Here is a 26,304-nt window from a genome sequence, read left to right as displayed (position 1 = left end):
TTCGACGAATATTAAAAACAAGTTGGTTCGTCTCCGTTTAATCACATCTTTCGTTAAACGTAGTCATTAAAGCTAAATTCTCCGGGCGTGAGCACGAGGTCGTGACTCTTGCCTGAGTTATAATCGAGAACCGGTAACGGATTAAGTCAAGGGTTAGACGATCGCTAGACTTGCCACTTTTAGTTTATTAAGCTCTTATCTAATCTGTTACTTTAGCCTTTCCACCTTTTAAAGCAAGACCAAGTTGGCCATCTGAAACACCACAAACCACCTTATTAAACCTACAATCTGATTAAGTTATATTTGAATTTCATGTGGTACGATCCCGGTCTTACCGGTTATTATGCTACTGACGATCTAGCCCTACGCTTGGAGTTTTCCAATCTTATAATTGAAGGCAAGGTTGTGGCAGTAAGCATTTTTGGCGCCGTTGCCGGGGACATTCTTTATATAGCTTATTTGGAGGATCGACAAACCATTGTAAGTACTCCGTTTATTTTTCATTTTGAGTAAATTGAACTCAACTTGGCGGATACCTCTAACTGAGCCACCCATTCGACTTGAGGTTTAATGAAGCTAAATTGAGCATCATTTGCATTCTTATTATTTTTATTATATAGCCGTGGAGGTGGCATAACCCCACGAGACTGTTTGTGAACGAGGCGGCGGCATAGCCCCTCTAGTCTGCTTAATTAACTTGTGCAGGGCATATGCTAAATGTCTATCGTAGCCCTTTCTCAAATCGGTTGCATAGGTCCGCTTCACCTCCACGGATTCGTAGAATCATTCCGGCATATTCTCCACCCCGCGAGCTATCACCTCCGAAATTGAGATATATTTTCAGCATCCAATTACCGAAATATAATATTTTTTTCAACAGCTATTTACCGAAAATGTATGTTCGGCAGTTGTTTACCGAAAGTTGAACATATTTTCGACATGTAGTTACCGAAATATAATCTTGTTTTCAACAGCAATTTACCAAAATGTTATTTATGATTTTCAACAACCATTTACCGAAATGTAGTGGGCTATGGGAGAAAATAAAGGGCTGCGAATAGCAGCGCCCCTACATTTAAAAGAAGAACTCGACTAATCGCACATCAATCGTGCACATATCTACGGTGTGGGGCCCACTCCAGATCCTGCAAAAATGATTCGAGCCGTTCATTATATGTAAAAAAAAAAACATTTATTCGAGGGATCCCGCGAAAAATTAGCTCAATCTAATACCTATAAATGTTCGATAACACTTATTGGTATCAGATTAAGCTTATTTTTTAGGGGATACTTTAAAAAATGTTTTACCACACGTAATAATGAATGACTTGGATCGTTTGTTTGGGACCCAAAGAGAGAGAGAGTGTGTGTGGGAGGGGTAGAGGAGTATGTATGTACGTGTATGTATTGGAAACCAAGGGTATTTTCAGTCAAAATCATAAAAAATTCCGTTGATACTAAACGGTTTTTTAATAGAAAGGTGTTGATTGTTTAACGGTTATAGACAGGTTTTTTTTGGACGGTTTTAAACGTTAAGAGATCTTTGTAAAAAACAGACATAGATGATAGGTTCTCGGTGAAATTTCACCTCGATAATAACCCCTTCCTATTCTCGGACGAGAGAGAGAGACCTGATTTTCCCTGAGAGAGAGAGAGAGAGAGAGAGAGAGAGAGAGAGAGAGAGAGAGAGAGAGAGAGAGAGAGAGAGAGAGACTTGATTTTCCCTGGGTGAGAGAGAGAGAAACCTGATTTTCCCTAATCAGGGAAATCCCTTTGTGGTCATATATAGAGTGACACAATTGATGCCAACTTCAACACTTATCCCTCCCCTTCATCCGAAGCAGAGATCTGTCTCGTAAAGTGGGAATAAATACTTAATTCTGCGTATTTATCATTTCTCTATTTTTACTTTTGATCATTAGCAGTAAGGTCATGACAATTACATCAATCTGGATATTTCTAACAATAAGAAAATCCAACAACGTTTTTCGTAAGCACCATATATAAGTCCAACTATAATAAACATAACTCCAAATAAACAGACAAAATCTTTATTACACAAGAAGAAATAGTTGGAAACCTTGATCTCCTATTGAGCTGCAAGAATTTGGCTAATTAAGTAGTATCGTTGGTCGAGTCCTTATTTATTGTGTTAAGTAACATCAATTCCCTATTCCCTAAATTCTATTGAGCCAAGTCATTTCTCATGACAACATTTATTACTCATACTAGGCACAGTTGCGTTTAGAAAATAAATTATTACAAAGCTGAACATGATACCCTGATTCAAACAAGTTTTGATTTCAGGGATAAAGAAAGAATTTTATGGATGAAATTGTAAAAAATAAATCGCAAAAGAATAATAACAGAGATTAAAATAATTGTATGACTAAAATTTTTATGGAGTTTGACATGAGATTAGAAAAAAGAGGAAAACAATATTAATCATTGTCAAATTAGGAAGGTATATAAAAAGGACATATGGCATATCATTTTAACATCTGTCATTAACGGTGTTAGCATTGCACTTTAGTCCGAAAACTACGAGTAAATGAATTGGTCATTTCTTAGTGTTAGAGGAGTGATGTGCAAAAGGCTTAAAATACAAGGATGTAATCTGCATTTTCAAGAAGAACCCAACCAACTGCATAATCACAAGGAGGTAATCTCTACATTTAAAAGAAAAACCCGACTAATTGCACATCAATCATGCACAGATCTACGGTGTGGGGCCCACTCCAGATCCCGCAAAAATGATTCGAATCGTTCATTATATGTAAAAAGAAAAACATTTATTCAAGGGATCCCGCGAAAAAATTAGCTAAATCTAATACCTAAAGATGCTCGATAACACTTATTGGTATCAGATTAAGCTTGTTTTTTAGGGGAATATTTTACTACACATAATAATGAATGGCTTGGATCGTTTGTTTAGGACCTAGAGAGAGAGAGAGAGAGAGAGTGTGTGTGTGTGTGTGTGTGTGTGTGTGTGTGAGGGGGTGGGGTAGAGGAGTATGTATGTATGTGTATGTATTGGAAACCAAGGGTATTTTCAGTCCAAATCGTAAAAAATTCCATTGATACTAAATGGTTTTTTGACAGAAGGGTGTTGATTGGTTAACGGATATAGACATAGGTTTTTTTGACAGTTTTAAACGTTAGGGAATCTCTGTGAAAAACAGACATAGATGATGGGTTCTCGGTGAAATTTCACCTCGATAATAATCCATTCCTATTCTCGGACGAGAGAGAGAGAGAGAGAGAGAGAGAGAGAAACCTGATTTTCCATAATCAGGGAAATCCCTTTGGTTATATATAGAGTGACACAATTGATGCCAACTTCAACACTTATCCCTCCCTCTCATCCGAAGCAGATAGCTTTATTACAACACCACAGCACTTGTCCTCTGCTTCGCTTCGGCTGCAGCTCAACAGCAGAACTGGTTCTTCAGTTTTCGACTCCGTCCGCCAAAACCCGTCGTCGTCTCACCCAATTGTTATTACTATTATGTAAGAAATCCTCTCTCCTCATTATATATCTAATCCCATTCCTGCAAACCCATCTCCGAAATTTGTTTTCTTTATTTCATATTCCAACTTCTGCTATTTTCCCCCTACATTTAAGGAATAGTCCATCCATCTTGGAAAAGAATTATTGTTGCTCCTTTTACGAATTTTTGTGGCCCCATTTGTGGTAGTTTATTTATGTGAATTTTTGTGGTTGTATAACGAGATTTTGAGGACGAATTCATATGAACTTGTGCGAATTCTTGTGGAAAAATAAGACAGCGCAAGCTAAAATGAACGACTTAAAGTTATGAGCTTTTGTAGTGTTCTTTACAAATTTTTGTGGTATTATTTACGAACTTTTGTGGTCTAACATACAAATTTCTTTGGTGTTCAAATACGAATTTTTGCGGTGTTACAAATTTTTATGGTTCAAAATACAAAGTGCATATGGTACTCGAGTTTCGATCTCTTTCCAGGTTTCTTTTCTTCCTTTTTTTTTTTTTTTCCACCTTTTGGTTTCACTTTTTCAAGACTCTAATATCTTTTTTGAACAAAAAGACTCTAATATCTAAACTGATTAAAATCTTACATTCATCATCACAACAAGTGGATCCTATTCTAGTTTTTCGAAACTCGAAAGAACCTTATAAGAAAAAAAGGAAAGAAAAGAAAAAAGGAAGACTAGTGTTGAATAACTCTTCTCATTGTTTTTCTTGCGGGAAAGAGATAAAAAAATTACAAAATTGATGATTATGAGACTTGATGTAATGGAGTGTTTGAAATGTGTGTGTTTATTTCTTGGATTTGTATGGTGATCAAACAGAGGCCTATATCACCTGTGATTTTGAGATTGCAATTGAGTTTTTGTTAGTTCTGGATTGTACTTGCTGTAGTTATTTGCCTTAATTTGTGATTCTGTGAACATCTATCTATTTCTATTTAAATTGTAAGCATGCTCCTATCTTTGAGTGATGATGTACTTTTGGAAACAGAGATATCCTTGTAGTTTTTCGAGCTTTTTTCCCCAGAATATTTGGTTGATTCTTTCCGTTAGAGCTTGTCCCACATCGGTTAGTAATCACCTCCAAAACTAGTATATAGCCTAAGCGGCCTCTCCACATTACCAATTAGTTTTGAGTTAGATGTTTTAACACTTTCCATCCTTTCAAGTCTCTTTCTTCACTGACTTGAAGATCTCAATTCAATGGAGTGTCTATCCTAGAATCCTAGTCATGGATAGCAGTTGACAAGACAGGGGATAGTTTATAATTTTGGTTGTCTGATTTTTTTGTTTGTGCATAGCATAAGGGTTGATGGTGTTGTTTGATTTGGGAGGAAGTCCCTTGATTTTCTTTGTATTATATCACCTTTTAAGTTGATTTGGCAAAAAACGAAGCAAAAAGACACGGACCAAGGGTATAACCTCAAGAATTCACCTGAACCTTTCCTTGTGAAAAATTCTACTACTCTTTTCCCTCAACGCATGATGCCCAACTGCAATAGAACTAGTTTGAGAAGAGTAGCTGTATAGCACATTTTTCCCCTATTCTGACCAATTGCCCAAGACATGATGTCATTCATTGTGAAAAATTCTACTACTCTTTTCCCTCAACGCATGATGCCCAACTGCAATAGAACTAGTTTGAGAAGAGTAGCTGTATAGCACATTTTTCCCCTATTCTGACCAATTGCCCAAGACATGATGTCATTCAATTTTCATTGGGACACATTTTTGGAGAACCCCCCCCCCCCCCCCCCCCCCCCAACAAAAATAGCGAAGTAATTCGACAACTTTCGTTATATTTTTGTTTTTTGGTTGGTTAATGATAAAGAACCTGCATATGGAATTTTTGCAATCCTGACTCACATGTTTGTGTGGGAAAATCTTAGTTACACGAAGCGGGAGGGGGGACGGGAGCGGGAGCGGGGATGGGACGGGAGCGGGAGCGGGGGAACGGATGATCACAGAAGTGTGGGAGCGCCATTGGGAGCGGTTAGGAAAAATTATTAAAATTATAAATATATTTTGGAATTTTATATTGTTAAATGTCAATATAAAAATATTATTCTACCACATAAAATATTACTATTAAAATTATAAGTTTCTAGTTATATTTCAACATTTTTATTGTAGCACATGATTACACAATAGAGCTCTTGTGCATATTAAGTAGGCGTAAAAGTTAAGGGCGGTTAATATCAGATGTGCTCACTAACAAGATCAAAACAACTTTAAAGGTACCAATTGCAACTTGAATCGTAAGTCTCTCAACCGTTTTTTGGGTGTAAGTTCCCGTATAGGTAAGGAATGAGTTCCCGTCGTCATTGGGACGGGTTTCTTGGAGTTTCCTTCGATGGAAACGTGGAAACGCGTTTCCGTCGAAGAAACGCGGGCATAGTTGAAGGTTCTTGCAACTAAGGGGAAAATAACTTGGGCGGGACAAATATTTACAGTTGGAAAGCTCTTCAAGCAACTTCTGCTCATTTTGTTTCTCCTAACAAAGCTTTTTAACCACTTCTTCATGCTTGGTTTTCTCCGATAAAGTATACTTCCATAACTTTTTAAGTGGACTATCAGTATCCTGTGTCACTATGTCAGCATTTGTTCTTGTATTCTAGGTCTGCAATGCGCAGATCTTATTGACGTAAACATGAAATGAACGAAGATGTCTTGGACAATTTGGGTAAAGATTGGCTCCCTCAATTTGAGTAACAACGAGCAATATGAGTTTGAGTGAAGGGGAGCATAGAGATTTGAAAGGGGTTTTACTCAAGTTTGATTCTGAAAAGTTTCGAGCAAGGGCTGTATATGTTTGATTCCTCAACTAAGGGGAGTCATTCCCTCCTTATGAGATAATAACAGTTCAGGTTTGAGAGGCCTAGTCAAAATCTTTTTTTTATTTTTTTTGGGTAAGCACCTAGTCAAATATTTCCCATGCTGTAAACTGTATTTTGACAGTAGATCTAGGAAAGTACTGAAGAATGCTTGAATAATACTCAAAAGGAATAGCAGACGAAAGTATGCTGACTATGCTTTCTCTTAATTTTGCTTGTACTTGCTATTAAAATTTCTTAATATTCGATAGCAGTAACTGGGCACTGATTATCATTCTTTCATTTGGTGTCAGGAAGTGTTATGAATAGGAGGCTTGGTGCTATGATTTGATTCTGTTCCCCGATGCATTCTAAAGAGCGATCATCAGAAATGAAGAGAATGTGTAGTTCAACCTCGGATGTTGTCAGCGATCTTCCTGATAATATACTCGAAAAAATCTTGGTACTTATGCCCATACGAGACGCTGTGAGGACAAGTGTTTTGTCAAAGAAATGGAGGTATACCTGGAGAACTATTCCTGAACTTGTATTTGATGATAAGTCACTAGTAGAGCCTTATCCAATTCTCTTTCGCCAAGGATTTCCACCAGTCCATCTCCCAACTAAAGACAGATTTTTGGCTTCTATATACCATGTTCTATTATTTCACCGCGGAGCAATATTCAAGTTCATTCTCTCTATAAGTAAGCTCGAAAGTTGTTCTGAAATTGACTCACTGATAACTTTTCTGTCGAGTGGTGGGATCCAGGAACTGACCCTTCAAATTTGGAAGGGCGGACCCCATAAATTGCCTCGATCTCTGTTTTCTTGTCAACAACTGACACAGTTAAATCTCAAATATTGTGTATTTGGACCCCCAACAACTTTCAAGGGATTTCAAAGGGTTGTTTGCTTGGAGCTTTGTGACGTCATCATCACTGCAGGCACCTTTCAAACTTTGGTTTCCAGTTGTCCACTCCTAGAACAGTTGAAATTTGAAAGTTCTGCTTGTTTTGACTATATTGGAATTGATGCTCCTAATCTCAAAGTCCTAAGCTTAACAGGGTTTTTCAAATCTCTCAGTGTAAAAAATGCACCTCATCTTTCAGATTTTTCACTGCACTCAAAATGTTTGAAAAACTTATGGGGAGTAAAAGATAGACGACTTGAATGGACCGGTCTTTTGGATGGCCTACCTGTTCTTGAGAATCTGCATATGGGCGGTCTTTATGTGGTGGTAAGATGACTATCACCTTTTGTTTCGTTCGTTACGCAGGCAATAGTTCCTTTGATCTCACTTCTGCATTTCTTGAAGTTCTTTGCTGCAGGCTGGAAGTTTATAGGAAAGAGGCTTCTTATGTTAAGGCCTCTTAATGTTCTAGAGTTGTCTGATGTTCTCCTTGGGACAGCAATTGTTTTCCAGTTTATTTGGTTGATGATAACCAACTCCCCAAAATTACAGAGATTAACAATTCAGGTGAGTATCACAGATAATCCTGTTTCTCATGCTTAGAATCGATTTTTGAATCTAAAAACTCTTACTGCATTGACTTCTATAGGCGATTCCATCCAGCAAAGATGATGAAGTAGCTGTTCTGAAAATTTGTGAAGCGACTATGGTCAGCTCGGATTTCTATCTGAAACAACTTCGAGAGGTGGAGATGCGTTTTGTATCTGGCACCACATCTGAATTACACATCATGAAGCTTCTGTTAGCCTATTCCCCAATATTGGAGATCATGGTCGTGAAGCCACATCCGGCTAAGGTTACCGATGGAGGATTGAGGATCTTGAAAGAGCTGTCACAATTTCAGCGTTTGTCTCCCAAGGCGAAAATCACATACAAACATCGAAATGTGCGAAACTAAAGGTTAGGTCATGGATGAAACGCATTTTGGTCATCTCAATATGTCCATATAACAACTAACTAGGATACGTAGGTGTCATATGAAATTCGTTGGATTTGGTCAACTAGTCTCAAGTTAAAGTAACTAGCCAACTACTATAAACGATGCAATTAGTTTTGATGAGACTTTTACTTTTGTTTCCGTTTCTTTTTGCTAGAAATTGCAAGAGTAGCGGCGTTTGGCATTTCTTCCCTTTTGAGCAAATCGACGCTTTATGGAGATGTGAGATTCTTTCTTTTTTTCTTTGGTAGTAGTAGTAAATAGAAGAGGCATATGGAATTTAGCAGGAAAGATCTATCTCATCTTTGCTTCTGCATTTTTTTTGACAGCATTTTGGTTTCACATTTCAACTGTTCTATTGCCAAGACTGCATGCTGCCTTTGTTTCTGGAAGCCTGCCAAGGATGCTCAATTATCCTTGTTCCATGGTTTCAATGAATTTGATAAGACTGGGATTATTAAAATTTATGCAATTTGAGTTTCAATAATAATGTGATCATGGATGTTTGTGCATAGATAAATGAACCGATATAGCCTGTCTGCTGGCTCTCCCTTCTGTCTCCTCTGTTATCCCACCTCTCTCGAATCCTCGATTATCCGATTTCACCCCTCTCCCTCACTCTGAAACCCCATCTTGCCGGAAATGAAAATCGATAATCAGGATCCAATAGGCTGACCTTGGCTATGCATCCTCATGCAACGTGGTCCTTTTTCTTTAGAGGCTCGGGCACGTCATTGTGTTTGCCCACCGCCAGCTTCACCGAGCACTAGCTTGGATGCCAATGACACCGTCATCGAGGACGGCAAAAGGGTAAGGTGGTATAGAACTTCGATCACTGCGTGTGCGAGGTATTGTTGTCTTCAGCAGTGAATTGAATACTCGTGTTTGTATTGTATTTTGAGAAAATTAAGTTATTCCCAACTTGAATCCCATTTTATCATGTTTTTATTGTATTTGTCGTGTTTGTTCCAAATTTATTGTGTGTACAATTATTGTATTTGAAATGTTTTATTGGATACATTTATTTTTTGCAACAGTACTTCATAAAAAATATGATCGATTTTGATATATTCACCATTTTTCAAAAATATTTTCCATGGTAATTTTATAAAATAAAAATAACCCATAAAAAATATGATCAATTTGATTATCCACCATGTTTCGAAAAATATGTTTAATGGTAATTTTGCAGAAATAATCCGTAAAAAATATGGATTATTTCGAAATTGATCATATTCAAAAATTTAGTAGGTAAAATAATACATTGAGCATAATAAATAGTTGGTAACAAATGAGAGTTATGAATTTTGGAGAGAGAATGAGCAAGAATTAATTAATAATGGCATAATAAGTTATTCAACCAATTTTTGGATGAGAACATAATTATTTAAACCCACTAAGATGAGGACATAAATAAGTTCCCCAAACAGAATGACTATTTAATTTTTTCTAATCTTAATTACTCAGACAGTTTAGTTTGTAAAATTTATCCTTTTTTTTTAATTGATCGTATGTCATTAGATTGTCAGTATATAGTTCTAAAAATGAACTGTAAATAAACCTATCTTGATCATGTCGTATTTTTAATGTCCGATTAACTTGATTTTTCTTATAAGTGTAGTGTTCAATGAACTCTACATACTAACTAAATGATTCGAAACATGATGATAAGATCTTAGAAAGGGTACCAAGAAATTTCATATTTTCTAAGAATAGATTTTCACATTACGTGGTAACTAGAAAGAGACGAGTCATAAAAATTCATAGTAGGTAAGAAGAGCCACATTGAGGGACACATAACCGGAATCCTTAATAACAATGTATTGTTTTCTTTTCATAATTATTTTATTTTATGAGCACTTGCAACTTGCAATCAAGAATATTTTTTTTGCCAATATTGTATACATTAGCGAGGGTTAGCAGGGTGTTAGTAGGTTAGTAGCTATTGAAATTACTAGCAGTATTTTCGTAATACAGTTGCACCAACATGACACACTTCCACCATGCACATAAATTGTATTTAAATTTTGTACTCGGCAAAAAAGAAATTTGTTCATCATTAAAACAAACGTTACACCAACCAAGGAAACCCAAATCAGACAGAATCACAACGGGAAAACTGGGATCCCAATTCAATTGGCATCCCAACCTTTGACAATCATATGCCACCTTAGAACCAAAGAGACGAACCCAATACAGTTAGCAAGGAGCCAACTGTAATAGACAGCCAAACAAAATAACAAGCACTAGAAATCAACCAAGACATGACCCCAAGACAACTACTTACTATAAAGAAGGCAAGCAACAAGAACCAAAACAAAGAGAAACAAAACGAAATCTGCCATGCCACCAACTGCTGTGAGTGTGAGTGCTGTCCGCGCCAAGTTACTCACTGAAGCGTTTAGAAAAAGCAAGAACAACACCACAACAATCACCAAAAAGATCTCGCAGTTACCCATATGCAGAAAGCTCTCTGTAATTTTCTTCTTATTCAAACTCGACAAAATTACTCTTAAGGTTTACAATCCAATTTATAATAGAAGAAATCCTACAAACTAGGAAATAAATAAAAAGGAAACTATACGATTAGAAACTGTCCATTCTTCTTCACCAAGCAAATATTACTAAAAGGAAACTAAATAAACTAGATTATACAAAACTAAATATGCTGGAATTCTTATTTCTAAAATTGCAAGACTTCCTAACAAAATAACTAAAATCAAAACTAAACGTACTATTTATTATACTTTAATTTAATTTTTAAAATCGTCATCTGCATCACCAAGGCAAGCTTGCGAAAAACCTCAAGCTGAGAATCCCAATTACCAATAGGAACCAAAAAGCACACCTGAATCACCATCTCTTAAAATCTTGAACCATGCATTCCTTGATCTCCCATAAGGCTTATTTACAAATTGAAAAAGCATACGTTTTGTTTTTCGTTTAATAAATTGTTAATAATATTCAACCGGTCTTCGAAGGACGCAAAATAGTGGAATCATTCACATAATTCACTTGCGCATCGATCATGCACATAATTCACATGAACCATACAGGTGAAATATTTGCCCCATTTTAGATAACCGTTTGTAGTCCTTTTCTTTGTAAAATAAATTAGTTTATACCACCACATACATGAGACACAAGGCATTGGAAGGGCATGCTCTTTTGTCTTTCTAAACAAACTATTCTTTCTGTTCCTAAATGTTAGTCCGCTATTCTACGTTTGTGGGTAGTTCAAGTGGATCCCGCACAGACGTGAGTGCGGTGAATTTGCTCTCATACAATAGTGCACACACACCATAGCATTAGCAGGCGTGCAAAGGTTGAGTTTAGGCCAATGTTGATGGTGGCCGATATTTGACTTCTTGAAGCTCGTTTGTAGCTTGAAGCTACTAAATCGGTTCTTTTATTGCCTAAATGAAGAGAACCCAGGCACAATTTGCGAGTTGTTGATATGAACCAACATAAAATTGGAATCGACACTTGTTCCTAGGATGGGAATTAAGAAATTTGTAATGCCTCAATTTTCGGACACGTTATTTAAACCTTTTTCAAAAACCAAAATGTTTTCCAATCATGAAGGACAAATTTCTTGAATAATAGTGGAAGTCTAGTTTGATTACATCAACTCTGAACTCTAAATACACAATTTTAATTTCCAAATAGAATTACAATTTCAACTTCAAAATATTGGAACAGATCATCTACTGACGGGAACCCAGTGTTCGACAGATTCTTCAGCCGAATTGACGTCGTCTTCGGGGTAGTAAGACTTCTCTCCTCTGTCTTCAGCACTTGGCATGAGCGAATGACATTCAGTAGGCAAATTCCTACCCTTCTAATTAATCCTTACTTTATAAATAGGCAGTTGAACAATATAGTAGTTGATACCCAGGGATTGTCCTAATGATAAGGGCGAATGACTGACTTTAGGAGTACTCCCTTTGGTTAGAGGTTTGATTCCTCACCGGGTGAGTATCCTAATAGTAATTGGGGAAACGTGATTGATGTGGCCGCGCTAGTTTCTCCTAAGGTTTGGGTTGCGCAATCAGATCCAATTGTGGCTCGACTGTAGAGTTGTTCCTCGATTATCATAAAATAAAAAAAAAGAATAGATTTTGAAAGATAACACATCATTTTTTTCTTATTATCCGTTAACTTAAGTGAATTCTAAGGATTTTCTCCACAAAACTCTTTTCCTCTCACATCCATTAATTTTGACTATCCCATGGAATAACAGAATAACTCTTTCTTTATTTGTCCAACACCGGGGTCCTAAAGGGAATATGCTTATAAATAATGTACTCAGTACGGATTCACCTACAACCATAATAAAGGAACAGTTCACCATGACATCTCATGTATTAGGGATCACACCATCTTAACACTGGCCCTTTACCATCTCACAACTTTGCAAACTGGGTACTTTACCATACCCCTAACTCACACATTGCATACTGTACCATATTTAGAGATTGAGATCCTTTACTGTTTCGCACACACTTACCTAGAGTTCTTTACTGTTCTTCAAGCACACTAGGTACTGCACCGTATTCGGGATCCTTACCGTTTCCCAAATCCTATACCCGGAGTCCTTTACCATCCTCCAAGCACACACTGGGTATTGTATTGTATTCAAGATCTTTTACCGTATCCTATATCATGTATCAAGAGTCCTTTATTGTCCTCCACACTCTGATTAATTTACCATACTCTGGGTCCTAAATCGGCACCCAACACCTCAACACTTTTCCATTTATCCTTTACTTATCAACGACTATGTGATCACTACTTGAAACCATCCCATGATCTTAAGTCCATTCTATCATACAGTGGCGGAGCCACTCTATTCCCACTGGGGCACACACCCCCACTGCACCTTTTTTTTTGAAATTGGTAGTTTGAGTTTACCAAATATTTAAAGCAAGGTACATGTTATTAGATTAAATACTTGTTAAAATACGAATGACTTGTTTGAATTGTTACACAAATAAGCTCCATAAAATCAATGTCTGCAATCATATCAAAGTAAAGATTTGGTGAATTTATTGAAGAGTGAGTAATTTTCATCCAGTATAGACAACGAGTAATACACACATGTTCACCTAGTGTTTAGGTGCATATATGGGTTAACAAAATAGTACTCCAAAACTTGAAAACACTCCTTTGTAACATGATGTAACAACCAACACGAAAATCATTGTCGCATCACCAACGACCATCAAGTCATGGGTCGGTGAGAGGTCGTTGGGAGTTGGCTATCATTGGAGATTTTGTTTTTATAATGCCCCCACCTAATGTATATTTCTGGCTACGCCACTTGTAACAACCCTGATTTTTGGTAAATAAAAATTTCGTTAAATATTTGAATTTTATTTTAATTACTTGAATTTCTTTTAAAATTTCTTTTTAATTTCTAATAATCCGTCATAATTAGATTTGAGACTTATAAAATTATATCTTTTCGCATCGGACGATTTAGTCCTTTTCTAAAGGCAAGTATGCTTATAGAAGCACTTGTATATTTTTCTAGCAAGTTAAATAAAATCTTTAAATTAAATTTCTTGGCTAAAAATCCTACTTGACAAGTAGGATTAGTTTCCAATCAATTAGTTAGAGAAACCTAACTACCATTTCACTTAGTTACTTTCCCCTAACCTTAGGCAAACCTTATGAATCTTTCCAACCCTACTTGAACCTTTTAGACCTAGAATTGTAATCATTATACTTCATGACTAGTCACATCAAAACCATACCTATCATCATTTCCTCTTTATCCATTGGACAATAACTACTATGAAAAATTTTATCCATTGGATAATAGAAGTTAGTCTTGCCAATGAAAGCCTAGATTTAACAAGACAAGTCATATAAGAATCTTTGGACCATAGGAAACCATTATTTTGCTTCCAAAAGAAGTAAACCTAGTCTTAACCATTTTCTTTTCATTGAGTTGTCACTTGAAAGCCCATAATCATTACTCTTTCTCCTAGATTTATAAGGCTACCTAGACCTAAACACACACATGCACATATACATACATATATATATATATATATGTATGTATGTATGTACACCTAAGAGAGAGAGAGAGAGAGGAGAGAGGGAGAGAGAGGCCGAGAGAGAGAAAGAGGAAGAGGAGAGAGAGTGTGGTGTGTGCTTGTGTGTTGTGCACTCCAAGTTACCATTTTAGCCTTAAGCCTATTTATTACTTTGACAATCCATTTTTAGTCAATTTCAAGCATATGATCCTAACCTTAGTCATCTTAGATTGCTTCCAAACTAGCCCTTGATTACCCTAAGATTTGATTACAACCTAGACCTATGAATGACTAAACATGGAAGGCTATGCCTTAGTCTAATCAAACCCTACCCTAGACTTGTAAGACCTAGGCTATAATCACCTAGATTCACCTAAAAAGCCTAAGATCCTACTTAGTTTATAGCCTTATGCCTAAAGACTTGGATTGACCTATGAGAGAATAGACTTATCATGCTTTCAAGCATGATTGGACAACACAATGAAAGGTAGAGAGAGAGAGAGAGATGGCCGGCCATGAGGGAGGAGGGAGAGCCCAAACTTTTGCTATAAATAGCACCCCATCCTTGCCATTCAACTAACATTCTCATCCTTCAACTTCTCTCTCTAGAATTCTTGTGTTCTTACTTTGTTCGTCTTATTTTTTAGTTGTTCTTGAGTTTCTTCTTGAGTTCTTCAAGAAACTCATCCTAGGTCGCCACTAAACCACCACTCGACCACCCTTTCGATTCCAAAAGTTAGTAGTCTTAGTCAAGATCTAGAGAGAAACATTTTCTTTTTTGAAGCTACCAAAGCTTACCGTAAGAAGTTACTTCATCCGATAGCCGACTTACTTCCATAGCCGCCCTACCGCCAAGAAGAATGGTAGATTTTTCCATCCTCATTATCTCTAAGTATATGTAGAATACTTCTAACCGCTTTCTCTAAGTATATATAAAAGTGTGTATATCGTTTGAGTGATTGAAATGCATGAGAACTTGAAAGGTGTTTATTAAAATTTTAAAAAGGAATGGGAGTATGTTGAATATACCGACTTTATTTTCCAGAAAAAAAACATATGTTGTTTTGAACCTCCCAAGAAGGAAGAGAGAACTGATTTTGGAAACATGAACTTGATTAGAAATATTTGTATTTTGATCTTAGGATGATTATGAGCATGTATACATAATTGTTAGAATTACTTGTCTTGTTGTGTGGTAAAGCATAAGCGATTTTCACTCCAAAGGCGTCCGTACATGTGGCGTTATGCTTTAAGTGGTGATTTAAGCATGATAAAGTAATATAGAGTTGAATGATTTTGCTAGTTTAGTTTCAAAGATTATAATGAATGATTTATGTTTACTTATGTGAAAAGTTCTGCCACGGAGTCTTTGCATGAGAACGAGACACAGATATTGAGAAAGTAGAAACATGACACCTAAGGTGTGTTAATGGCAAGGTATGTTTTGAAACCGCAATGTGGCCAGACGTGGTAGCCCATTGTGTGTAAGAAAACCCGCAATGTGACCGGACTTGGTAGCCCGTTGTGTGAATGAAAACTCACAATGTGGCTGGACTTGGTAGCCCATTGTGAAGATTGCCAATGGGGCCGGACGTGGTAGCCTCATTGGTAATATGGCTTGGTTATCCGCGAAGAGAAGCTAATGCAATTTTTGTGTGCCAATGTGAACCCGGCACGATGAAACCATTGTGAGGATACTCGGGAGACCGGCGAGGCGGAACCGAGGTTGGGTGTGTTAAAAACGATTTTGGAAATGTTGATTTGGTAAGTGAAAGATGAAACCAGTGACACGGTCTACGAAATGTCGCATAGGAGAAACTCAGAAAATCAAGAACACCAACGTTAGTTTGGATAAGTGAATGTGGATGTGTCATTGTTAGCTGCTTTGTCAAATTTGTATGTACTATGTGGAAATCGTTAATTTTATGATCTATTGTTTGTAAGTTAAAGGTTAGTGGGTATGGATTATTCTATTAAGCTTTTGTAGCTCACGGTGTTATCTTTGGTGATCCTGACATATTATATTGGTGGCGACGCTGGTATAATGTGTCAGATCTTATAGATGAACAGGGTGAACTCTACACCTTGGAAGCTTTTGGAGCCGAGGAGCTGCCTAGGATGGAGGAGCAGGCGGAGCAGTAGATAGGAACCCTAATTTCCCTTCTATGTTTGAATAAAAGTACTCTTGTGAGAGTTATGATGTAATAATGAGCCAGACTCTATTTATATATTCAATAAAATTGTTTATTTAACGTTTCCAAAATTCGGGGCGTTACACCACTTGTATCACATACAGTTATCTCATGACTAACCAACTTCACAGTTTGTAAGCATAGCATAATCAACAAAACAACAGATATAATAATGGATCAAACTTTATCGGTCGGATATCGGCAACCACATTAGGCATTTTTTGCAATCGGAACCATCTAATTTTTTTACGTATATTGACTAAATTATCTTCGTATCAAGAATAAAGTTAATTGTGTGTCGTTAGACACTTGATCGGATAGAAAATTTAGAATTTGTTAATGAATTTGCATCTCGTTGAAGGGGCTTTCTAAACTCGATTGAACCCAAAATTTCAAGTGAATGATTATATGGAAATAAACGGTATCGATGCTACTACACATTCAACTGCAGCAGAAGACTTAGTTTACTATTAAGTAAGTTGAACGTACAAATTGTAAAAGTAATTGTTGAGTCTATTATGAAAATAGGCGATCTAAACGGTTAGAATTTCATATCTTATCAATTCCATCAGTGTCACCCAAATTGAAGATCATCGGATATCGGCAACCACGTGGTCAAAGGACATTTAATGCGTTTGGAGGTTTTAAAGTTTTATAATGCACCTCTTGAGTGAGCCGATCGAGGTTTTTGGAGGGCCGGACACACTAAAACCGTACCACGGGTGAATTAGCTTAACCTTTCTAAAATTGCTTCAGTTGAGTTTATTAGTTTTTGTGGTGCATGTTTACTATAAGAATGCATCGATGTGTCGGAGGTATAAACGTATTGTCAGAATTGGGTTGAGGAAATGCTATATCGGTGCATTTACGGTTTTCTCTTTGTTCATATTTTACCCTGTTTTGATTAACTATCTCAATCAAATTTAACATTTGGGGACTATTTCCTTTTAGTGTCTGGCACACGCTGACTAATATATTATTAGTCGCACGGCAAAATAAAAACCGTACCACGAGTGAATGGAGTGAGCCGATTGAGGTTTTCGGAGGGCCGGACACACTAAAACCATACCACGGGTGAATTAGCCTAACCTTTTTAAAATTGCTTCAATTGAGTTTATTATTTTTTGTGGTGCATTGTGACGACCCAAATTTTTACACTGCCTCAAAAATAATACATGTCCAGTAATTACAAGTCCTCAAGAACAAATATACATGGTGGGCCAAAAAACCTCCAAAATGTTACAGATTTTCTAAGCAATCTCTAAAATTGAGTCTTTCAATACTCCAACTCGGGTCCTCACTTACTTGCTCTACACCTGAAAAATATAAAACGCCCGGGTAGTATATGCAATACGAGGACAATAACATGGCTAGCAATAAGAATATGCTCAATAAACGAGGATAACAAATCAAGTAGGATCATTCTGAATGCTTTTCATTTATAGCCTCATACCCGGCTTATTTCAATAACATACCAAGTACCACCCAGGTCAAACTCTGTATTGGGCACATGGGCCCCATAAACATTCTGGACGCACCGTGCGGCAGTCATCAAACATCTTTCATAACTATATGACCTGGTGGGCTTAAACATGTATCAATCTGTTCTATGGCTTTCAGCCAAATACTTTTTGTGTCACGAAACAAGAAGTGACAATAACTGAATCAACAAACTTAGACATCAAATGAGTACAAATATGAGAGAATCAAATAATACTCTTTGCAAAGAGATTTAGCTTACAATGTATTGCACACTACCCGGTACCTTATGTTATGCCTGAATATCACCTTGCTGATATGAGAACCATCCTAAAAATTATACTCTCTCTGATCCGAGACATCAAGGTCTGAAGTGTATAAAAAGCCTTCAATAACTCAAGAAGAACTCCACGGCCAAATGGCCTGACCTTAAAGAAGAAGGGGTTTGATTCTCTTAAATTCCATTGTGACTAGTGCTCTCTAAGTATAAGTAAAATTAAATTCATGAATGTATAAAAATACAAGCTGCCGACTCGATCCCATTTCTTTTATTTAATCACAAGACCCGTTATGGTACACTTGCCACATACCCTACATGTACACCTAGCTTCCTTATTGCCACATGTCTGCCTCCAAGAATGACACTAGTTTTCTTTTCTTTTCTTTTTAAAACAATAAATTATGGGTCACTACATGCATGTTTACTATAAGAATGCATCGATGTGTTGGAGGTATAAATGTAGGGTAGTCCTATGGTACACACCCCTTATTAGGGGGTGTACCGTACGCATCATGATTTTAAACCCTTGGATTTCAAAGTAAATAATCCGGACCACCCATTTATTAAATCAATTTATAAAATAAAAAAGGGCTTAGCAGGTAACAGGTTGTTCTCTCCTCCTTGACTTTCTCTCCCTCTCCCTCATGTGTAAAATACTACAAATTATATAACATAACCACAATTGTTATGACAACACAAAAAATTGACACTTTCTTACCATAATGTGTCGTACGAAAAGAAATCGATCAAAAGATACTAGATACAAGACCAAAATATATCGTAGCACAATCAATAATTATTATACCCAAGCAAGATACATGTCTAAAATATCACAAATAAAATATTGTATAAGTTAACATCCTAACAGTTCTGATCGATCATTTTAAAAATACACTCACTAACGACATTTAGACTGTACAGTCAATTTATAGTATTTGGTATGAAACCTAGTACTCTGTTGTAGTTGAATGTAATGTAGCCATGCGACTGTGATACAATAATGACAATCAAATCCGTTGAATTTTTTATGTTTGTTGATTAAGTCACCTACGTAAATTTTTGTCTCAATCAGGTTTAGAAAGCTCCATCATCGGCAGGCAAATTGAATAATAGAATGATATTTTCCATCCAATTAAGTGTCTAGCTATAAGCCGTCAACTTTATTCTTAGTACAAATGACCTAATTAATATTATGTAAAAGATAGACAATTTTGATAAAATAAAAAATAAAATAAAAAAATACCTTATGTGGGGCTCAGATGGTGCATTATTATGTTTTAATGTTGTATTGAAATTGAACGACGAGATTTGTTGAAGTATGAAACTTTAAGGACTAACTATGTAATTTATCCTAAAAAATAATAGGAACGAAGGGTGTAAGACTTGAACCCCAGATCTTTTAGATAAATGTCCAAGCTCCAACACTTTATCACTATGGTACACAATTGAGAATTTGTAATTCTAAAGGCTATTAATTATATAATATTTTCTTGTATATAGGGGCTTTATTTTCAGGCTAAAAATTTGAGAAGACAGAGACCTCAAATGCCTCCGTCCTAGTGCTGGGCCTACACTTGTAGATCATATTATAGCCTATGTTATTGGTGTAAATCAATATGTCGACTATAATATTTTTTTTGAAAGAAAATACAATGACAATAAATTTACAAAATTATTTAGATTTTACTTCCACGACCTAGTTCCGAGAACCACCATTAAATTTTGATTGGTATGCATAAGGTGAAGATTTGACACCGATCCATGTGTCAAATATATAGTGCCAATTGTTAAATGCACCACCATGAATATTAATAAGGTTGGGTATTAATATAATTAATTTCACCAATTACAAAAAGGGGAGTAATTTTCACACTCTATTTTTTGATATTCACACTTATTTTTTTGTACTTCATTTTAGTGTCGAAAGTGTATGCATTTGAGACAGTAGGATAATTATTTTTTTAGTGACCTCTCATTTTTCCACGAAGGAATTTTGATTTTTTGAATTAAATTTTGTAGAGAAAGAATTTGATTTAGACAATATTTTGAGAGGAAATTATAGTTGTATTCAAAAATTTGGGTATAGTACTTACTTTTTGGTGAATTTCTTGGATGAAAATTTTGTGCAAAAACTTCATTTTTAGTTTAAATTATTGAGGTATTGTATAGGGACAAATAAGAATTTGAAAAAATAGTATGAAAGGAATCGAAAATTAAGATAATATGGAGGAAATTTTAAAATTTTAAAATTTTAAAAAAATAATGTGGCGGGAATTGAAAATAATTAGTGGTATTGTATTTTGCCAATTATAACTATCGTTTACTGAACATTCTGATTGAATTTTTTTTATACGACACGTTATTGGTATGAAAATGCCAATTTATGGTGTTGCCATAACAAATTTAGTTATATTACTGAATTTGTGTTATGATATTTTGTTGATTATAACTATCGTTAATTGAACATTCTGATTGAATTTTTTATACGACACGATTTGGGTATGAAAACGTCAATTTATGGTGTTGTCATAACAAATTTGGTTATATTACTGAATTTGCGGTATTTTAGACATGTGTTATTACAGAATATTTTAATTAATTTCCTTTGGTACGACACATTGTGATAAGAAAACGTCAATTTATGATATTGTCATAATAATTATGGTTTGTTATATAATTTGTGATATTTAAATATGTTTTCTTTTGATACGACACATTGTGTTAAGAAAATGATAATTTTAAGTGTTGTCATAATAATTGTGGTTATTTTATAAAATTTGTGGCATTTTACAAATATTTTTGGCTTGAGTATAACAATTATTGATTCTGGTACGACATATTTTGATTTTGTTACGGAATATCATACGAGTCAAAAAAAATTTGGTACGATTCATTGTGGTAAGATAATGCCAATTTATGGTGTTGTTACAACATTTGTGGGTAACATCATTTAATTTTTGATATTGTACGCATATATTTAGTTAGGGTACAAGTATTATGGATTTCGGTACGAATAATTATGGTTACATAATAACAATATTTTTTAATTATGGATAACCTACTAATAACCTGTTCAACAGGTAAATTTTAATGTACAAGTCGTAACTAGAATCATAAATATGCATTAAAAAACCAAAAATCGGCATAATTAAAATCACAAATTGTCATAATTTAGACATACGGTATACCCTGTGTACCATAGCTTCCTCCATAAAGGTATTGTCAGAATTGGGTTGAGGAAATGCTATATCGGTGCATTTACGGTTTTCTCTTTGTTCATATTTTTACGTTGTTTTGATTAACTATCTCAATCAAATTTACCATTTAGGGGACGATTTCCTTTTAGTGTCTGGCACATGCTGACTAATATATTAGTCGCACGGCAAAATAAAAAACATGTCAATGCAACCCTAAAGCCTAACTTTTAAGTGTGATTTTTGAACTGTGTAAATGGATGCTCTCCGTGAGAACTAACACGATTGATTTAGGAAAATTGATAGAAGAGTACTTAGGCATTAGATTGTGAAAAGAACGGTGGTGGCGACGGCGTTAGCATTGTAATGTATAAATATGTATATACATATCAATTGTTATTACAATATGTAAGCAATTCGATTGAATTTTTGAGAGTTTAATTGTTGTTTATCTATCACAATAGGTTAATACTAGTCGGATTTTGCTCTCCAGTTATTGTTTGCTTGATCGAATTTTGACAAAACATTTAAAATCCAACTTGCACACTGATCGCGTGTGCCCCGGCCTCTAATATAGGTAATATGGTTGTCAGTTGTAGGCTTCTCTTCGGCTCATGTGTACATGCCTAGGCCCTTTCACATATGTACATGCCTAGGCCCAAGGTTTATATATAGTCCTAGAATTGGGCGGAGCGTGCCTCACTTGAAAATTTGACATGGACCTCTTACCCTTTTTTTATCACTGAGGTCCCAACACTCCAGCTCTCCTATCAAATATGTTCCACACTAGTGGTTTCCCTTGCAATGTGTGGGAGTTTCAAATGAAAAAGTTATGACAAGCTGTTGGTATCCTTAGTAGCGGGCCTAATGCCTCCTGTAAGGAATTTTTAACATTTCAATTTCTCAATCCAGGTGGGTTCCTATTTCTGAACATTTCCTTAAATCCATTTCGTTCGCAAATTGAATCTTTAATTTTTATTCATATAAAGTTTTTTAGCAGTCATTTTGGTATCGCTGGATGTATCCAATTGAAAGGTGATTCATAGTTACCATTGACTAATATGTACTTACAATTTTGGTGTTGTATTTTTTTCACGTTTATTCATCCATCCTTTTTAAAATGCATTTATAGGTTTTTCGCACTCTAAAAGAGTCTGTTCGCAACAAGGCTCATTTACCATTTGCCAATGTAATTTTGTTGATTGTAGTGTATTGGGATCGTTTCCCATTTGCCAATGTACCCACATAACCCACCCACTACTTGTTACCATTTAGCTCTGAATGCGTATTTCAATATACCTCATCTCTTGTTTAGAGTTATAATTTGGATATGTATGATGGTCAGTAAGGTCTTCTTCTTCTTCTTTTTTGCAGTTCCAACTTTAGCATTGTTAATGACGGACGTCCAAAAGGCATCAACGTTCTCACGCATTGCTTATGATGTAAGTAATCGTTGACTGAATACCGCAATTGCCTATCATATTCCCTTAGTGCCTGGATTCTTACTGGTTTAAGTGTGAAAATTGTCATATAGAAAGCTGCTTAGCATCTTTCTAGCATTTTTATCCATGTAGCGTACAAAGCCATTGTCTTTGGCGCTTTTTAATAGTGCATTATGAAATGAAACTATTGTAATGATTGATGTAAGTAAGTCCATTGGGAGGTTTGGGTTTGCAACAAGAGCAATGTTTATATGAAACTTGAATTTTACTGTAACATGCCTTACTCTTATTGAAAAGTCGTTTTTGCTTATAAGAGTCGTACTTCAATAAGTAAGAGATGGCTGGTTGCGACTAGAGTGAGGGTGGACTGTTGGTGTCAAATTTTGCAAAAGCAGTTTGGGTTTTGGTGATGAGAAGGTAGAAGGAGGTGGTGTTGGTTGTCAAAATGAAGAGTAAAAGAGGAAGAAAAATGTAGCTAAGTTTAAAAAACTGTATGTAGCTAAGTTTAAAAAACTGTAAGTTTTTTTACCATTGCTAGTGGAGTTAGACGGAGGGTTTGGATTAATATCATCGTATAAGTTCAAGGTTAAAAATGAAAAAATTCTAATTCATAGTCAAATTTGTTGGCAGGGGCTGAACCTGTGTTTTAATTATCTAATTTACCCTGTTCATTTCTATTTAGGCATGGATTTTGTTTCAACTTGTTTTCCTTAATTTGTTCCTCCTCTGCTTGGTGGTCTAACTCCACTGAGAAAGTTTGCAAATGGAGTTGCTATTTGAGCCATTTATAAGTTTAAACTTGCCCTCTCATTTTTTAAGTGGAAATAATGTTTTAAGTGCTAAGTACAATCAATTACCAAGCTTGGGGTTCCCATAACCATTTCCAAAAGCTGATGCCTGTTAGGCCATCCACAGTGGCATAATCAAAAATGGATAATCAAAAGTTGACACATCAGCTTTTGATTATCCATTTAAGAGATTGCTAAGCTTAACAATGTTGAGGTCCACAATGGTCACTTCTAGTCCATAACTAAAATAAGGGATACACTACAATTTCACTCTCTCTCCCCTTGTGTTTTCCACCATTGATCACTTCCCTCTAGGGCTGTTACTCGAAACCGAAAAATCAATCGAAACCGGAAAAACTGGACCGGACCGAATTTTTTAAACCGGTTGAATAATTTCGATCCGGTTCCGATTTTATAAACCGGAAAAATAATTTCGATCCGGTTTATGTGTTTTAAAAACCGGTTGAAACCGGACCGGTTATATATATGTATAATATATACATATATATATATATAAACATAGGGGAGGGGTTGAATTATGGATTTTTGGTTGATATTTTGTGGTGTATATTGGTCTAATAAATATATTTATTATATAAAAACTATTTTTATGGGCTTAATTATGTTTTTATGGGTTTTTTTTAATGTATTTGGCTCAAAATTGATCCTTTTTTGTTGGGCCCAAAAAAAAGGGTTGAATTATAAATTTTTGGTTGATATTTTATGGGTTGAATTGTGAATTTTTTGATGTGTTGAGCTAAAAATATGGCCCATGAATGAAAACCGGTTAAATCGGATAAACCGGACCGAAACCGGTTGAGCCAGTCGAAACCGGACCAGTTTATCTCAACCGGTTCCGGTTTCTAAAAATCTCAAACCGGATAACCGGTTTCGACCGAAAAATACACCTAAACCAGTCGAAACCGGACCGGTATCACCCTTACTTCCCTCCATTACACTTTTTTTTTTGGCAAAAATATATCGATTTTTTCCTTTAATTTTGGGAAAAAAATTGGTGACTTCCTTCCCTAATATGATGAATTTGGAAAAAAAAATCATGTACTCAAAAAAAAAAAAAAAACAAATGTGTTCTTGAATTTGTAAAAAAATGTAAGGTTTTTTATGTACTCAACCATAGGGAGAGGAACGAAAAAAGAATAAAATAAAAACGGAAAAAAAGAAGAAGTGAAATACCTTAATGCGGCGACAAATGTTTTCCACCATTGATCACTTCCCTCCATTACGGTTTTTTTTTGGCAAAAATATATCGATTTTCTCCCTTAATTTTGGAGAAAAAATTGGTGACTTTCTTCTCTTATATTATGAATTTGGAAAAAAAATCATGTACTCAAAAAAAAAAAAAAAACAGATGTGTTCTTGAATTTGTAAAAGAATGCAAGGTTCTTTATGTACTCAACCACAAGGAGAGGAACGAAAAATAATAAAATAAAAACTGAAAAAAAAGTGAAATACCTTAATCCGGTGACAATGAGTTGAATTGTAAATGATTGAAAGATATGAGTTTCACTTTTGGAGGGAAAGAAAAAGAAAGAGTTTGTGGCTAAAGAAAATGAGATATAGAAAAGGCAAAGAAAATAAGAAGAAAATATCATTTGAAACACGTGTGTACATAAATTTTAGAACCAGTTAACTTAAGTGGTGTGAGATCCACAAATTTTGATTATTGAAAAAGGTTGCTAGTTTTGGTTATCCAAAGCCCAAAATTAGATTATTTCTAAGAATATTGTTAAGTTTGATTATACCATTGTGAGTCATTTTTTATCCCAATATTGTTAACTTTAAAAAGAATTTGCTTTTGATTATGCCACTGTGGATGACCTTATTACTGCTATGTTACTACATAAGAAGCATGAACACAGATATGGGTAATTAGGACATGACACGAACACGTGTTCAGAGAGTGTTATGCATCTGTGACCGACACGTGTCAGATACAATTATGTTAAGAGGCCGGTAGACGTTTCCATGCTTCTTCGACCATCTTGTATTATGTACCTTTCCCTTCGATTCTAGGCCATCTTGTGATTAGTTCAAAAATTTGTTTCTCTTTTCTTTTTGCAGGTGAGATTTGCTTCTGCTGGTTCGAGGTGGTTGGAGTACTCTTCATGTTTTCCATTTTACTTCCTCTGTTTATGTTGGAATTCTTGTTACATTCGTTATGTTTGTTGTTTTGAATAAACTTGGTACAAGTAACTAAAGATGTTGTAGTTTTGATGGTTTTTGAGAGCTACTATTTAAAGTTTCATATTTTATGGATGAATGTTGTTCGATTTTGCTCTTTGAGAGTTGCAAATCTTTTTGCTATGTAAAAATAGTAATTAGTAAAAGTGATTCTGCGGCCAAAAAACAATGTGGTAAAAAGACACAACCTTTTGCAACCAGCAATCTAGTCACTAGAAGAAGGTAGACTTAATTGAAAATACTAACTTTTGGCGACCAAGTATGATACAAGGTGACCAAAATATGTTCGATGAGATGAGAATGGGGTCGCTATTTCACCATATCTGCGACTAACAATACTATTCGTCACAAAGGAGTTGACCTTTTTGGTGACCACAATCTTCCTTGGTCGTCCAATATATACCTAAGGCGATCGGCCTATTGCGACTAAGTTTGAGATTAGGCAATTTGGT

The 26,304-nt window shown here is 35.5% G+C and overlaps 3 protein-coding genes across 17 annotated transcripts in view; all 3 read left to right on the top strand.

Annotated features, from left to right (window-relative positions):
* Nucleotides 1–26,304, top strand: part of LOC131310480 (F-box/FBD/LRR-repeat protein At1g13570-like) — a 79,683-nt gene that overhangs the window by 24,307 nt on the left and 29,072 nt on the right. The gene's annotated exons all lie outside the window — the stretch shown is intronic.
* On the top strand, nucleotides 3,251–9,298 carry LOC131310478 (F-box/FBD/LRR-repeat protein At1g13570-like). 9 transcript variants are annotated; one of them, XR_009195220.1, is made up of 6 exons: nucleotides 3,261–3,510; nucleotides 6,639–7,561; nucleotides 7,640–7,801; nucleotides 7,884–8,194; nucleotides 8,389–8,453; nucleotides 8,561–9,298. XR_009195220.1 is itself a non-coding variant. In XM_058337508.1 (5 exons), the coding sequence occupies exons 2-4, from the start codon at nucleotides 6,689–6,691 to the stop codon at nucleotides 8,190–8,192; spliced, it is 1,344 nt and encodes a 447-aa protein (XP_058193491.1). In that variant the 5' UTR covers nucleotides 3,261–3,510; nucleotides 6,639–6,688; the 3' UTR covers nucleotides 8,193–8,194; nucleotides 8,389–9,245. The 9 variants fall into 9 exon arrangements, 7 of the variants coding, with proteins under 7 accessions (XP_058193488.1, XP_058193491.1, XP_058193489.1 ...); XM_058337508.1 differs by having other exon boundaries at nucleotides 8,389–9,245; XR_009195219.1 differs by lacking the exon at nucleotides 3,261–3,510 and having other exon boundaries at nucleotides 5,937–7,561.
* LOC131310484 (uncharacterized) lies at nucleotides 22,378–25,895 on the top strand. Its single transcript, XM_058337526.1, has 2 exons — nucleotides 22,378–22,862; nucleotides 25,733–25,895. Exons 1-2 carry the CDS (start codon nucleotides 22,656–22,658, stop codon nucleotides 25,847–25,849), a joined length of 324 nt encoding a protein of 107 aa, XP_058193509.1. The 5' UTR covers nucleotides 22,378–22,655; the 3' UTR covers nucleotides 25,850–25,895.

Source organism: Rhododendron vialii, chromosome 12a (genome assembly GCF_030253575.1).
Source record: "Rhododendron vialii isolate Sample 1 chromosome 12a, ASM3025357v1".
In the NCBI taxonomy this organism is placed as follows: Eukaryota; Viridiplantae; Streptophyta; class Magnoliopsida; order Ericales; family Ericaceae; genus Rhododendron; species Rhododendron vialii.
This window is presented reverse-complemented; position numbering and strand designations above follow the sequence as displayed.